This window comes from Balaenoptera acutorostrata, chromosome 19 (genome assembly GCF_949987535.1).
Source record: "Balaenoptera acutorostrata chromosome 19, mBalAcu1.1, whole genome shotgun sequence".
In the NCBI taxonomy this organism is placed as follows: domain Eukaryota; kingdom Metazoa; phylum Chordata; class Mammalia; order Artiodactyla; family Balaenopteridae; genus Balaenoptera; species Balaenoptera acutorostrata.
In genome coordinates this window covers 27675598-27692157 of record NC_080082.1, presented here as the reverse complement: position 1 = coordinate 27692157, position 16560 = coordinate 27675598, and the positions used below count along the sequence as shown (strand labels likewise).

General features: G+C 41.3%; 1 protein-coding gene across 4 annotated transcripts in view; it reads right to left on the bottom strand.

Annotated features, from left to right (window-relative positions):
* The window catches only part of CSNK2A2 (casein kinase 2 alpha 2), a 42003-nt gene extending 25877 nt beyond the window's left edge, over positions 1 to 16126 (bottom strand). For 2 of the 4 annotated variants that reach the window (XR_009006102.1, XM_007167517.2), the window contains exons 1-4: positions 15864 to 16098; positions 14934 to 15045; positions 6134 to 6235; positions 3351 to 3401 (exon numbers count right to left, since the gene is read on the bottom strand). Coding sequence is in view for 1 of the 4 variants with exons in the window: in XM_007167517.2 (XP_007167579.1) it covers positions 3351 to 3401; positions 6134 to 6235; positions 14934 to 15045; positions 15864 to 15967 (369 nt within the window). In the remaining 3 variants the exon portion in view is untranslated. Of the gene's footprint in view, positions 1 to 3350; positions 3402 to 6133; positions 6236 to 14933; positions 15046 to 15863 lie in introns of all 4 variants that reach the window. The other 2 variants (XR_009006104.1, XR_009006103.1) reach the window with 2 other exon arrangements.
* Between the last annotated feature and the right edge of the window lie 434 nt (positions 16127 to 16560).

Here is a 16560-nt window from a genome sequence, read left to right as displayed (position 1 = left end):
AAGCCCACGTGCTGCAACTACTGAGCCCGCGTGCCACAGCTAGAGAGAAGCCCAGGCGCTACAACGAAAGATCCCACATGCCACAACTAAGACCTGACGCAGCCAAATAAATAAATAAATAAATATTTTAAAAAAACCGTTAAGAGGAACAGGGGGATTTACTCACAATGCTAAGAGAATGGAAGAGGCAACAAACTTTGAAGCTATAAAACAGGTGTCCAGTTGACTTAGCAGACCAAAAAAGCTGAGAATTCTCCCAACATTCTGCCAGCGGAGGGGGCCCAGTAGCAAACACTTCACAATGAAAAACTACAGAAAGGCTCAAGAATTGGTGACCCCGGGTATCACTGAAAAAGGGCAAAGAGATTGAGCTGAAAACAGGAAAATGAGTTTAAAAACACGACACTGAAAAGGGAGAATTAAGTGAAAGTCCACATGGCACTCCCTATAGCTCTCCTCAACTTGAGGCTACTAGGGCTGCTGGCAGCCAGGCTTGCATTCTTGAGACAGGAGCTGACAATCAGTAATCAGTAATTTCATTACTCTACAGAGGGAGCAGACATTCAAAAACTGTGACATTTCAGACAACTGTAGCAGAGATAAAACCCAAAAACACCCCCCCCAAAGGAATTTGGAAGGAAAACAGAAAAAGAGATGAAGAAGAAAACATAATGGGAAAAAAACCCCACATATTCTCAGTGAGAAAATAGAAGATATTACATAAAACATAAAAGAACAGGATACTATTTTTAAAATTCAGAGAAGAAAACAGAGTGCCAATATATGAAGTCTAACATTTGAATGAGTTCTAGAAAGTGAGAACAAAGAAGAAAGGGAAAAAAATAAAAGAACATTAAAAATATTTTTTCAAAATGGAAGGACATGGGTTTCTAGACTGAAAAAGCCCAGTAAGTCCCCAGAACAAAGGATGAAAGCAACCTGTATGAAAGCACATCACTGTGAAATTTCAGAGACTGAGAATAAAGAGAAAATACTAAAAGCTTTCAGAAGAAAAAAACAAAAAACCCAGATTACATATAAGATGAAACCAGAATGGCTTCAGTGGTAATAGTGGTAACAATCTCTTCAAAATTCTGAGGAAATTATTAATTACAACCTAGAATTCTATATCATGGCAAATGTATTAATTGGGAGGATAAAATAAAGATGTTTTCAGATATGCAAGCCTCAAAAAACATCAATTTCCCATGACCCTTTTAAAGGAAGCTCCTAGAGAATATATGCCATCAAAACATCCTCTTTGTAAGAAGTAAGATTTCTCTAGGAATTAAAAACTGATCCTCTGTATGTTATTAAATCAACAGAACAGCTGTCAATTTAAGAAACACAAAAATACTGAAGTGAGGGACTTCCCTGGTGGCGCAGTGGTTAAGAATCCGCCTGCTAATACAGGGGACACGGGTTCCAGCCCTGGTCCAGGAAGATCCCACATGCTGCGAAGCAACTAAGCCCATGCGCCACAACTACTGAGCCTGCACTCTAGAGCCCATGAGCCACAACTACTGAGCCCACATGCCACAACTACTGAAGCCCGTGCACCTAGAGCCCGTGCTCCGCAACAAGAGAAGCCACCACAATAAGAAGCCTGCGCGCCGCAATGAAGAGTAGCCCCCGTTTGCCACAACTGGAGAGAAAAGCCCATGCACAGCAACGAAGACCAAATGCAGCCAAAAACAAATAAATAAATAAAAATAAAAAAATAAAAAATACTGAAGTGAAATTTTTACATCTGTGGCTAGATAACTGGTAAAAATTCATTAAGGAAGCAGAAGCACTGAAACCTGAGGGATTTCACTATGAAGTTCCATTAAGACCAGCTTTTAAACTTTTGCATTAGGAAAATGTTTGGTTTCACTAAAGCTTATTTCTTAAGAAACACATTCCCAATCATGGACCTCTTGATAAACCTCAGTTGTTCACAGCAAAAGTGTGATCAGTTACGTATATCAGCACAGTACTCTACCAGCTAAGCACTGCTCTGCTAGTTAATGATAAATTTACATCCCACTTTTTAGAGTTCACCTTTAAGGAGTCACATCAACAAGGAAACTTGTTACAAGTGGGAAAAGCCATCCAATTGTCCCTCCATATTTGAGGATTCAACCAACTGCGGATTGAAAAAAAAAAAAAAATTCCATAAAGTTGAATTTGCTGTGCTCCACCAACTATTTACATACCATTTACATTGTATTAGGTATTACAAGTAGTGTAGAGATGATTTATACAGGATGACGTGCATACGTTACATGCAAATACTATGCCATTTTTATTGATATACAAGGGACTTGAGTGTCCTCGGGTTTTGGTATTCCTGGGGCTCCTAGAACCAATCACCAATCACCAATCACCAATCCCCTATGGATACCAAGGGATGACTGTATTGAATATAAAACTTGCTTATTGTTTTGTAAGTCATAATATCCATTTTTGCTTATTTTCACTAATTATTTTAGAGTGATTACCAAAGAAAAAGTAAATGTGAGGATAAGATTCTTTTATTTTCACCCAAAAGCATCACTCCCCAGAGCATCAACTTTCAACTGCTGATTTGGTTTTGTCCTAACTTCCATCACAACAAAATCACAAGCCTTTCATACACTGACAGAGAATTATATTCACCTAAAAGTTCTCTAAATGCCCCTAAAAATCAACACCACTATTTGCTTTTATATTGGTTTTCATATTATGCTCTACCATGTCCAGTATGCCTGGCTCCTTATCAGAAGGTTGCAGTGTTTGAACAAAAATAAAAACAAATTCACGAAAAACCAGCTTAAAACCACGCTTTTGGAACACTTTAAAGTCTAAATTAACATGCATTATAAACATAAGAAATGTAAATAACCCAAAATAGGGCTTTCTATAGCACAGTGACTCTGTGTCATCTGCTTTGTACACAGTGTGCATGAATACACATGCCATCTGACAGCTTGAATCCAAGGTACTATACTGACTTGTTTTCCACACAAGTCCTGTATCCATTTATCACTTCCTATCAGTAATATAAGATCTGTATGAAAATTAAAGTTAACACCTACCTAAAACTATGCTGTCTACAACAGGAGCATTATAAATGAGGCATTAACTTAGACCCAGCCCAGCAGCTCTCCCCAGAGTAAGCAAGGCAAAGAGTGATGAGTAATTTCACCTGTGCAAGAACCTAACCACTTTCTGCATTCTGTACTAATGCTTTAAGGAATCCAATGTTATTTCCTGCTCTCACCAATGACCTTTCCCGGCCCCCTTGTGTTCTAGAGTATCAAGAGTACTTATCGCCACCTCCCCACTCTCCATTAACCCCATGCCAGAAAGAAAAAGTATATACGCACCTTAAAATCTGTATTATTGATATATTCAAATACCAAAGCTGGTGTCTTTGACTGCAAGAGAGAATATTAATGCTTCGTAAGTTTCAAACAATAAATGTAATTTGCTTCTGTTGTACTGGCCTACCCCCAAATCCCACTTAGATGAAAGAGATTCACTCATCAGGGAGAGCCTATTAAGAAAGAATCCTCTTGAAATTTTAAGTTTGGAATTTGCTTCAAAACAACTGGGGATGGTGGTTGGTGGGAAGTGGGTGGGGTATAGATGAAACAAAGTTGGCCACAAGCTGATTAACGTGAGCTGAAGTTGGGTGATGTGTGCAGGGAGGTTCATTATACTATTCATTTTATTTTGCAAATGGTTGCAAAATTTCATAATAAAGGTTTTCTTTTTGTTTTTTAAGAAGAGTTGTATTCTGTGACCAACCTGTCAGTGGGCCTGGCACATTATGTGAAGATTTATACTCTTCAGTGTTCCAGGTTGCCAACTACAAAAGGAGTGTTAGTTTTCATCTTGGGTTAATGAGCCAGATGCATTTTACAGAATTATCATGGGTCTTGGGAATTTATTACTGGTCTTTTTAGGATCCAAAAAAGTCTATAATTATCAATAAGGTAGAATGTGAAATTATTGCCTTGGCTAGGGACAATTAGAGAATGTCTCACGTTACAAAGATGTGTTTCCCCCACAAATCATATAAAATCCAGTATTTTTGAGTACTATAATCCTTAATGCAATGAGTACAAAATGTTCAATATTTCCTTGTGTAAATACAGATATTCAAAAGTCAGGTTTACCTAAGTAAGGTAAAATAATGCTAACTGGCAGTAACAAGCTTTCAAAATTGAGAGAAAAGCAGGGGCTTAAAGGATTATAGGAAGAAATAAAATCATCTTGGAAATCTTTACGGCTGTGAAGTTTTGCTCAAGGAAGCAAGTAAAAGTTACCTAGGAAATAGGCCACAGTGCATGCATGCAAGTCTTTGAGCAAGCAGCAGACCTGGTGCAAGGATTCCTCACTAGCCCAATGCTGAAAGTTTCAATAAGACCACCAGATCTCTCTATAGGCTGGGAGCAAGCCTGTCCCCCTACAAGTTAGGGGATGAGGGTTCCCTATTGGTTTTCTTTCACCTTGATTTACTTGCGTTACATACCACGTAAAACACATACATGCTTTAAGTAACAAATTACAAAAATAGTAAGACAGGAATCATTAAGTTCTGTTAACTTAAAAAAAAAAAGCAAAATGAAGATGCTCTAGGTATAAAACTACATACTGGCCCACACTGCAGGCCATTTTCAAGGATTATGTAGTCCAGAGTTAGTCACTGTAAAATCAATCTGAGCTGATAAGGCTGGGATACATTTTTAATGCCTCAGATAGAATCCAGCATACAACCATCCTTCTCGATCTTTTCAGGGTCCAAAAGGAAAAACTTTTCTTTTTTTCAATTCAATGATACTGTGTAATCTTGGGCAAATTACTTAACCTCTGCAGACTTCAGTTTTCTTATCTATACAATGTGACAATGTGGACAATAATGTTACCCACCCCACTGAATTGTTGTGGGGATTAAACGACATGATACCGTTAAACACTCAGAACAGTGCCTGGCACACAGTAAGCATTCAATGCATGTTAGCTACATTATTATGAGGATGTCTTTAGCAGATAGAAGCAAAGACCTACTTCTTAAAAAGCTATCATGGGGGCTTCCCTGGTGGCGCAGTGGTTGAGAATCTGCCTGCTAATGCAGGGGACACGGGTTCGAGCCCTGGTCTGGGAAGATCCCACATGCCACGGAGCAGCTGGGCCCGTGAGCCACAATTGCTGAGCCTGCGCGTCTGGAGCCTGTGCCCCGCGACGGGAGGGGCCGCGATAGAGAAAGGCCCGCGCACCGCGATGAAGGGCGGTCCCCGCACCGCGATGAAGAGTGGCCCCCGCTTGCCGCAACTGGAGAAAGCCCTCGCACGAACCGAAGACCCAACACAGCCAAAAATAAATAAATAAATAAATAAAAAAATAAGAAAATCCTAAAAAAAAAAAAAAAAAAAAAAAAAAAAAAAAGCTATCATGGGAGAACAGGGAAATAGTTGAGGTAGAACAGGTAAAGAACAGAAATTGAATGGGAAGCTTGGCTAATCATAAACACTTAAGGTTAAGTTACTCCCGAGGGGGAGAGAAAACAAAATTAAACAGCACATTTAAAATGGCTAAAAATTAAGCATTTTAACAAAAATATTTAAATTGCATCTGCATATACAATGTGAGCCCCGATGGTGGATGCTGAATTAAAGACCAGTATGAGAAACAGCAAGATAGTGACCTCAAGGGGTCTGTGGGGCTGTGATCTGTTCAGCTCTCTATGGCAAGTGTCCACATGGAGACACTTCCTATTTCCTTCTATAAACCCAGATTTTCAAATGTCAGGCTTACTTAAGTGAGGTAAAATAATGTTAATTGGCAGTAACGAGCTTTCAAAGTTGGGAGAAAAGCAGGGCCATAAGGAAATATTCAGCAAATGTTTGTGGGCCAAATCAAAATGAGGTAATAAACCTGGGACAGGGATTTTTTTCTACATAAACTTTTAGGTTCCATAAAAGTGGTGGTGGCTATTTTATCATTGGGCCACCATGATTTTTTCTGGTTTTCAAAATCAGTTAGTAGTAAAGACAAACACAATCATTCCCACTATATTATAATGATGTTTCCCATTATTTTCAGGTTTTGTGACATTGGCATACACACACACACAAACTCTCTCCCGCAACCACCAGGCACCTACCACAGGGTCCTTCACAGTGTCAATCAGCTTAATGATATTTGTTCCACCACGAAGGTTCTCCAGAATCTTAACCTCTCGTTTTATCTTCTTTTTCTTCACTGGCTTAAATACACAAGAGTAATCAGAAGTAAGACTCCTTTGAAGTTAATAAATAAAACTTTAAAACAATGTTTATATCAAATGGATATTGTACTATCTTGCACACTGTGTTATGCTAAAGGCCATGTCTAAATTAGAAAATAAAAGAAAAAAAAGAGATAAAATGGGCCTGCTCATAAGAATCAAATAATTCATGGACTCATATAGCTTATGTGTCAAATATTTAAGTAGTTACATTTAGGGCATATAAAATTTTGAATACCCATGTCATACTTTAAAAATAAAATGCTTACTAGATAACTAACTGCCAAATGGAAAATGTTATAGCTCTGAACAGCTGTCTATCATGCACTCACAAATGGAAAAACTGAAACAAAATGGTGAGACACCTGCTCTTCCAACGGGTTGCATGTAATTTTGTCTTCTAGGAGCGAAGACCAGTTCACTGACATCAAGTTACAAACTTGTTTCCCAGCTGCTGGCTCCCATGTCCTGTCTGCACTCCCATTTCCTTAATATCTAGAATCTGAAATCAGTTCAGAGCTAGTAAAACTTCCCAAGAGATCCCATTCCTAAAGAAAGAGATGATGGATCAGCAAAGGAGAAAACTGACCTCTGACACAGCAGTGACTGAAAACTCCCGCTACCTACTAACCTTTCAATCTGTTGGACAGAAAAATCAAAAACCTTAATCAGAAATACTAGCATTATACATGTTATTTCTTGTCTTAAATGGGCTAAAGAGTTTGAAGAAGAATAAAAGTAGTTCTGGAAAAACAAGCATTATCATAATCAATCATGCTTTATAAAGTACTTATAAAGTACTTAAACAGTGACTGGCATATAGGAAGCAGTCAATAAATGTGAGCTTTATTATTTTCAAAATTTTAGTTAGTAATAAATCATATTTCATCCTCACAAAATTCCTATGCAGTAGACTCAGGCAAGTTGAGCTATTTGCCCAAGGTCGCACAGCTAATTCTAAAAAGTGGGGGCAGGATTCAAATCTAGACAGTCTGACTGTAGGCCTCACTCTTAGCCACTGCGCTTTCATTTCCCAAGTGTGGCTATGGAAGAAACATAACTGAGGAAAAGGAGTATTCCACCACTGAGGCACTGTTATAAAAGCACAGGCAAAGAGAGTCCAATGGATTAGCCACGAAACAAGACTGAAAAAGCCTTGTGTGTATGTGGTGGTGGTGGTGGTGGGATGGGGGGAGATGTAATATACACACATGCCAGAGAAACCTCTTGTTGGTCACCAAGCTACAGCTTTGAACACACAACAAAACAGAGAGATTATGAAATACAGAACAACTGCATCACCTGTAAGAGGGTGCTCAATTGAGAGACTGGAATCTGGCTGCATTCTTCCAAGCCAGCTGCCACAATCATGGCCACTCCACTTGGTCAGGGTTTTCAGTAGAATAGATCTGGCTACTGTGGTTCTTCCCCACGTCCACTTAGGAATTTTACTCCTTACTTCCCTTTTTCATAATTACAGAGCTCAATATTTTGGGAAAATGAAGCACTTGAATATGAAGTACAACTTGGTCAGAAAACAGCCAGAGAAGGATATACTACAAAATAAGTAGCCTATAAGCTTCAAAAATGTCAATGTCATGAAACACACAGACTGAATAACTATTCCAGTTTAAAAAGATGACAACTGAATATAACACATGGTCTGGGATTTTCCTTTGCTATAAAGAACATTATAGGGACAACTGGCAAATGAGAATGAGAGCTGTAGATTAACAGCACTGCATCAGTGTTAATTTCTGATTTTTGATCATGGCATTGTGGGTTATGTAAGCAATTGTTCTTGTTTTTAGGAAACAGAGGAAATTAGGGATGACTGCAATTTCCTCTCAGGCACTTAAGACATGTAAAAGAAATATAATTATTTATATGCACACACATACACATCTATGTGTATATATATGAGAGAGTGAGAGAGAAGAATAAAACAAATGTCAATATATGAGAAATCTGGGTGAGAGATACGGGAATTTTTGCAATTTTTCTGTAAGTCTGAAATTTTGTTAGTAAGTTAAAAGAAAAATAAAAGCTGGCTATCATATCTAAAAATTTAGCCAACGATACCAGTATATTCAACGTAAGAAAATTCTAGAGTCAATAGTCTAGAATTCTAGAGTCACTACTGGAAAGCAGTTACACATCTGTGGGAGTGCCAACAGAGGGAGAAAAACACAACAGCCAGAAGAAGCCTGTGTTCACCAAAATCCCTCTTCTCCCTCTAACAGTAAATTAGTACAGGGGTAACCCATTAAATAAGTTGCTCCTATGACAATGCCCCATATAAAGCCTTGCTTTGTTCTCCCGTTATTCAGCAACAGATCAGGCAGGTACCCAGTTCCTGGACAACCCAGTTAAGATGAACATATTTTTCATTATGTCTAAGGTAACTTATAGAGCACGTGAAGCATATTTTTTTGCCCACTTGTCACCTGTCCAATAACTTCCCAAACTAGAGACTGGGGACAGCAGGATAATTCTGAAGTGGCACAATGGAGTCACACTGCAGCTGGAGTTCTCACATACTGACAGAAGACAAAGAGACTGTAAGAAAAAGGAGAGTGATGTACAGCTCAGGACACTCCCCTCCAAAGCAAGGGCACCAAGTCTCTACAGGACCCAGGCTACGGGTAACTCCCTTTGGCCTCAAGCTCACTCCTCTGAACCTAAGAGATGCTCCAGAAGCTGAAAAACCAATGAGCTCCTAGGGAGTGAAAGCAAAGATTTAAAGTCTATAAAAAGAATTGAAGAGAAAAAGTTAGGATTTATAAGGGAGGATCCTTGCATCCGAAGGAAAATAGACCATGAATTTTTATAGAAATAAGGATGCTCTGACCCTCTAGCCCACTGTCTGCATTCATTCACCGTCACTAAAGCGGAGAATACATTTCCATCACAATCACATCATTTCACATTTCATCCTGCATGCTAGAAAAAGTCCCTGTCTCACCTAAGGTTCATTTATTCCAATTCAGAGAATATCTGGTTCTAACTGAATCAGTTTAGCTGTTTAACAAAACAAAAAAATTTAAACTCCAAGTCTAGTAGATAAAATGGCAAAAAGCTAAAAAAGAAATTAAAGTATTAAATCAAGTTTCAATAATAAATTAATTTTGGCACACACCTAGAGAGAATATTTCAAGGGGAAAAACTCATTTAAAATGTTCTGTGCATGAGCTCTGAAAAGAAAGAAAAACAGATTTTTTTCAGAACGTTTCTGCTCACAGGCGAAGAGTCCCAGCTATTCAGGAGAACCTTGTTCAATGTAATCCAAGAGTAAGGTTCTTTTTCTCTTTCCCTATTCACCAACATTAAACATTTTAAAACAAAAGACCAATTTAGTATTGGCTGCTTAGAAAGACAAAAGTTGATAAGGCCAGTAATCTGTCCTATTTACTCACAGCAGATTTTTAAAAAGCCAGATCTGAGAATGATTTCAATTACCAGCATTTAATTGTGACTGAATTTGCAAAGTAATGTCTACCAAAGGCGTAAGAATTATGACCTCAATAAATGCCAGCAAATGTTAATAGGCAAAGTCCTGTTTTAATTTCTTTCCAGGCATAACTGAACTGATAAATTCAAGGAAGGCAGGAATATAGCTCAGAACTTTCAAATCTGGGATTACTTTTATTCCACTACCAAAGCAACAACTGCTCCACTAAGATTAATTTCATCACCTGCAATAAACAATTACAATGAACAATGGTTGTCAGGAATGTAGGATAGAGTAGAAAGAAAGCTCAGTCTGGATGATGGCTTTTATTTTATTACCCTGGTAGCATCTCTAAAATCCATTACGACTGACCTAAATATAAACATTATCTGAGCAGAGCAGTGTTTATTTCTTCACAGCAAATTTGCCCCTAATCTTTCAGCTCTTGTCTTCTCAATTACATTATCAATGTCTTGAACTGTTTATTCTAGATTAAAAAAACATTTTTTATTTAAAAATGTGAGGCACATAGCAGGCCTTCTGAATCTCATGGAGAGGATGGTACAGTCCTTTCTACTACTGGTTCTGCTCCCTGAGCAAGCGATCAGGATGAGACTTGGAAGAACTGTATGGGTTAAAAAAGTATAAAAACACTTGTTCTTGTGGTGTCAAACAAGAAAGGAAAGTAACATTTCACTTACGCATTAAACATGCTGCTGTGGATACAAACCAGAGAACCCAAGTCTGGGTCCCTATGGCTCTCTGGGCTTTCATCTATCCCACACTTCAACCAGCAACCCTCTGATGTCAAATATTTCCCTTCAGAAGAATAACTCCAAAAATCATTGGAAACAAATTAATTCCATTTGACTTCCAGTGAGTGTTTGGCCATCCTTCCAGTACAGTTCAGAACATCCAGCAAATGTCCTACTTGTGCCCCTCACATCTACCAAGACTCCATGGCAGGGACCGAAGGTCGTGAACCTAGTGCTTCTGCGCCCCACCAGCCATGGAACCCTGAGCAAACTGCAGGTTCCCCTGGGTCTGTAAAAAAGAGGCTGGGTTCTAATAATACCTGCACTCCCCTATCCTGTGACTCTGTTTCACAGGTTAACCACACTCTCAATGTCTGACCCCACAACCACAATATTAGAAACAGCACTGACTAGTTCACAATTTTTAATTTTTTTTTAAAAATATTTATTCATTTATTTATTTGGCTGTGCCGGGTCTTAGTTGCAGCACGCGGGATCTTTGTTGCTGTAGGCAGGATCTAGTTCCCTGACCAGGGATCGAACTCAGACCCCCTGCATTGGGATCGTGGAGTCTTAGCCACTGGACCACCAGGGAAGTCCCCAAATTTTTATTTTTAATACTTTAATAATACTCTTTTTAACACTTTTTATACCATGAGACGTGTGTAGAAACTAGAAATCACCAAAAAAATTTAGATAGATTAGTATTAATGTCTTGTTTCAGGACAATGATGTCTTGGCACACTTGCCTAATAAAGTAAAAGGAGGGTAAAAAACCTAGCAGCTGATGAAGTAGAAATAAAGGAGAAAGCACAGAGCAAACATCATTTTGATATAACCTAAACAGCCACCCGCCCACTAGGAAGCCCACTATGAAGTAACCAAAAAAATCTGTAATCAACAGTCATCTCATCCTTCTTTTAACACTACCTCCTGCAAGTACAAAAACTTAAATATACCTACAAACAAGTAGGCTAAACATGCTGAAAAGATAAACTTGTATTACCATCATTCTTTGTTTGAAGCTTGATAATTATTTCTGGGGGGAAAAAATGGACAGCCAAGCTCTTTGTATAAAATAAGACTACCAGGCTTCCCTGGTGGCGCAGTGGTTGAGAATCTGCCTGCCAATGCAGGGGACACGGGTTCGAGCCCTGGTCTGGGAAGATCCCACATGCCGCGGAGCAACTAGGGCCGTGAGCCACAACTACTGAGCCTGCGCGTCTGGAGCTTGTGCTCCGCAACAAGAGAGGCCGCGATAGTGAGGGGCCTGCGCACCGCGATGAAGAGCGGCCCCCGCTTGCCGCAACTGGAGAAAGCCCTCGCACAGAAACGAAGACCCAACACAAACAAAAATAAATAAATAAATAAATAATTTTTAAAAATAAATAATAAATAAAAAAATAAGACTACCAACAGGAAGCCTAATATGGGGATTTCCAGTCCTTGCAGCATGGGTCCAAAAGCCTGCACATTTGTTTTTTAAAAACTGGTATTGCTCTTAACTTCTACTTAGAAAATAGCAGTTGAATTTGAAGGATCCCAAGGACTCTAAGAAGAGATGAAATCCATACATAGGTGATACTCACAAAGCGCTATAAGTTGTCCAAAATGGCCAAATGTTTTTATTTCTGTCTATACCTTCCTAAGAGGTCTACAAAGGAACTGAAAAGTTGACTTTTCAAAATCAAGATGAAACCTCAGGCACAAAAGTGGTTTTCTACCCTGCTATATTAACCCTTACCACCCCCGCCCCCCATCCTCGGCCTTTTCTCCTCAAAACAATTTCTGTCAAAAAAGATATGACCTCCCTATTGATTGGAAAGTTCTCTTTGAAGATTTCAGACTCAGGATCTCACTTCAGCATAGACAGAAACATTTTGCTCACCAATTTCTAAATTCCTAAAACCTCTTAATAGCCCCAATATCTTCTCATCACAAAAATACTGAGAAATCTACTGATGTAAATTAAATGATATAAAATCCCTCTGTGGTCATTCATCATCCAACCATTGTCATATATTGAAAAGGACTGGATGGAATGTTCGCCAAAAAAGCAGGCAGCCCCTGTCCTCAAGGAATGTACCCTCTGTCTCAGTCACAATGTGCACATCAATATATAATTCCTTCTTGAAGTTGAAATACAGTACGCCTAGATGAAAAGGAAGCTTTTTCTGGATTCCTTCAAATTATGAGCAACCGGCACTCTGTTAAGGAACTAATTTCCTGTGGCCAAGCACCACAACAGTAGGTATTAGTCATAACTTTGACTTATCTGAATAGGGGCACTTTACTGAGTAAAGACCCTATTCTTTTTAAAAAACAATACTTTTAATCTACTTTAATTCAGCCTGTCAGAACGAGAAAACCCAACAATACCATTAATAGTTTCTTACTCCATCCATCAGACAGAACAAAATCTGGACAGAAATGTCACAGGGCTTTGAAAAACAGAAAGTGAGTGTAGTTTTCACCAGTTGAAACAAGGTGGTTCAGGCTGCACTCTGAGAAGAACTTGTGTGGAAAAGATACAAGAAACAACACTTCATTAGCTAGAGCATCAAGGGGGCCTCCCAAGTCTTATTCGAGAACACTGGAACTTACTCTGTGCTCAACGTTAAGATCTTATAACCCAGTGCTAAAATGAGCAGTAAGAGACAGGAAGAAATAGCAAACAGGAGTTCTGGCTAAGGGTTATTTCAACATAGTGATGTGAGATATGTTTCTTTGTGCCTACATTTCTTCTCGGTTAAAAATAACCTTCAGCTTCCATATTGGGTTCCCTAAACATATCCTCCGAATCTTTAGAGCAGGGGAAAAGCTATCCAGCAACTGAGGCTATGAAGCTCTCTACAAGGATGACTAAAGGGCAACGTGATGCTTCCCTAAATGAATGTACTGTTATTTACATGTACACCTGAATGTTGTTCCTTTTCAAAAAAGACACTACAGGAAGTTGCACACTTACTCTAAAAATGCTACCGTCGCACAAATGTTTAGACATTTTTCTGGAATTGCTTTAGAGTCAGCAGTTCATTCTTCTGAATGTACAGCAATGGAATGTGGATATTCCTAATTTCAATTTATGCCTTGCTTAAAATTTCCTAAAGAAATTTTAAGCAGCTTATATTAAAAACATTTATGCTAATGTATAAAGAAAAAAATTGTATGCCTTTGCCAGGTGATTTCTCTGAAGAGAACATTTCTTTCAATATTTATGCTTGAGAAGAAAAACAAACAAAAAAGATCATGTGACTCTGTAGGTGCAATTCATATTTAGGGAAGAGAAGAGTCAAAAACTCCACGTCTTTAAAATCAGTTCCTCACTTCTTACCCCCGTGTTTCTGACAGCACAAATAATTTGCCTATTTCTCTCAACTGCAATCCTGCCTCTTCATCACTAGGCCAGGATGGTACTGCGTAATAGAGATGATCACTTTTTGGAAAGGTGATTTTCAGACAGTCTAAGCCTGACCCCTCTTTCTAAATAGGGACACAGCTGCCCTAACTCTACTTAAGATACAAAAACAGCTTTTCAATCCCACATTCTTATTCACAAAGCCTCTTCAAAATAGCCACAATGTAACTCTTGTATGTGTAAAAGTGCTTATATTAACTAACTCTTTGGTCATCTCAAGATTTCACTAAATGACATGCACACATATTAAATAATCTGGCAATGATGAATACCCTTCACAGATTCTAAGAATTACTTTTTAGTACACACTATAAAACATTATCAAAGCTACACAGTTACCTGAAGATAATTTAGCCAACTCTTCATGCTCATTAAGATCATGCCTTCATTCAAGAGATGACAAAGGTGTATCTTTAACAAACTTAGGCTGCTAAACCAGATTCAGGCTGTTTTGTTCCCATTATTATTTTAGTGATTTTAAGTGTATTCTCCACTGCTCCCAACTTCACTTTTACTAGCTGATAAGCAACAATGAACCTTCCTGACACAACTGACTCACTATATCCACCCCACCTGAAACTTTTATCACCAAAGGAGAAAAAACAAGTGATTATCCACTGAGGTGGTTCCCTCCACTCAGGCTTCAAGCTCATCTTTGAAGCTACTCTGTTTCCAACTTTCTCTCTGGAATAACAAACTCAGTACTCAAGGAGCTCCTAGATTGAGGGGATCTTCATGAAAAGGCTCTTCTTGCTCCTGAATACCTGTTTACTTTGTAACAAATGGAGCCCCTTTGGAATTTTCACTTTGGGACCCCGTAATTACATTTCAGAACAAGAACGTTCCTGAACTATCATGCTTAGATTTGGAACAGGTCTGCGTATTTTCTTGAAAGTTCACAGGAAAACGGAGTGGGAGGAGTAGCAGAGAGACATCAGGCAGAAGATATGCAAAATGAGAGCTTGTACTACTCATTCTAGAATGTGGCTGGCGTAGTTTATATCCTCCTGACCTGTGAAAAAGAAATTTTAATGCCACTCATAAGACACTCACCTTGAGAATTTTTACAACCACTCTCTCATTGTTGGTGATGTTAATGGCCTCAAATACTTCACTATACTTTCCCCGACCGAGTTTTCGAACCAGCTGGTAATCATCTTGATTACTGTGAAAGGCAAGAAAGAGGGACACATAAATGCCAGCATTTGGGATTAACTGAGCCTATGCCCACTACACACCCCCATCCAGCCGCTTCCATTAATCAAGCACTTGGAACTGTCTATATACATCATGCCACGACTCATTACCTAAATGAAAGCCACAACATAAACTTGGCTCCCTTCACTGGACGCAGATCCGAACCTAACTGGTCCCTCATTAACTTGGGGGAGATGAGGTAGGAAGGCACGGGTCTGAGCCAATCTAGAGAGGTGAGCAAAGAATCACCATCCTGGAGGCTCCGAAGTGCCCCTCTGCCCACAGCACCTGCCTTATACTTCACAAGCCGAAGGTAGGCAGCTCCTCCTTTGAGAATCTGGACGTCTTTAAAAAATTTCCTCGCACCCAGCCTCATTTCAAAAAACTAAAAAGGCAGAGAATTTTAATAGCTCAAGAGTACAGCTGCTGACTTCCCACCCCAATAGAAACCCCAAAGCGTGAGAAGGGCCGCTCCCTCACTTGCACCAGGCTCTGGTCTCTGGACCCCTACACTTGTCAGTAAGAAAGCATTCCCTGGGGTGAGCGGGAGAGGGGTGCGCACGGCGGAGAGGAAGGAACGAGAAGGGGGAGAGGGAGACGAGAACATAGTGTGTGTGTGTGTGTGGGGGGGGTCTGCCGCCCACCCCAGACCCGAGGAAGCACGGGCCCAGCGGGGAGACAGATCGCTGGGGGACAGATCGCGGGGAGCGAGTGCGGTCTGCATCGGGGGGCGGCCGGGCGGGGGTGGGGGTGAGAAGGCCCGGCGGGGGACGGCGGCGGCTTTACCCCCAGCTCGGGACGTGAGCCTCATAGTCCCAGTACTCGCGGCTCCTCAGGCTGTTCACCTCGGCGTAGACCCGGGCCCTGCTGCCCGCGGCCGGGCCGGGCATGGCGGGCGGGACCGGGGGGCGCCGCGGGGCGCCGAAGGCGGCGGCGGCGCGGCGGGGGTCGCGGGGCGGCGGGCGGAGGAGGCGGCGGGCAGCGGGCCGCCGGAGGAGGAGGAGGAGCGCGGCTGCGGGCGTCCGCGCCAGGCCGGGCCCGCGGGGGCGGGCGGGCTGGGGGCGCGGGGGGCGCCGGCCGAGCCGGCCCGGCCCTGGAGCGGCCGGCGGGGCGGGAGGCTCTCGCGCTCCGCGGCGGCCTCCGCTTGGCTCGCGGCCCCGCGGCGGCGGCGGCGGCGGCGGCGGTGGCGATGGCTGCACCAGCAGCGGCAGCCGCCGGCCGGGAAAAGGGTAGCGGCGGCGGCGGTGGCGAAGAAGGAGGAGGAGGAGGAGGATACCCGGAAAAGGGACCCCGCTCACTAGGAGCGGCCGTCGCCCGGCCCGGGGCCTCCCGGGCTCACAGCGCCCCCTGCTGCGCGGGGGGACCCGCCCGGCGGTCCGGCCCCGCCCCCGGCCCCGCCCTCCAAGGCTACCTTCCAAGTCTCCCCATCCTCGGTCTGGCCTAATGCCCTCATCACGGAGCCTCGTCCACCTACAGGCTACTG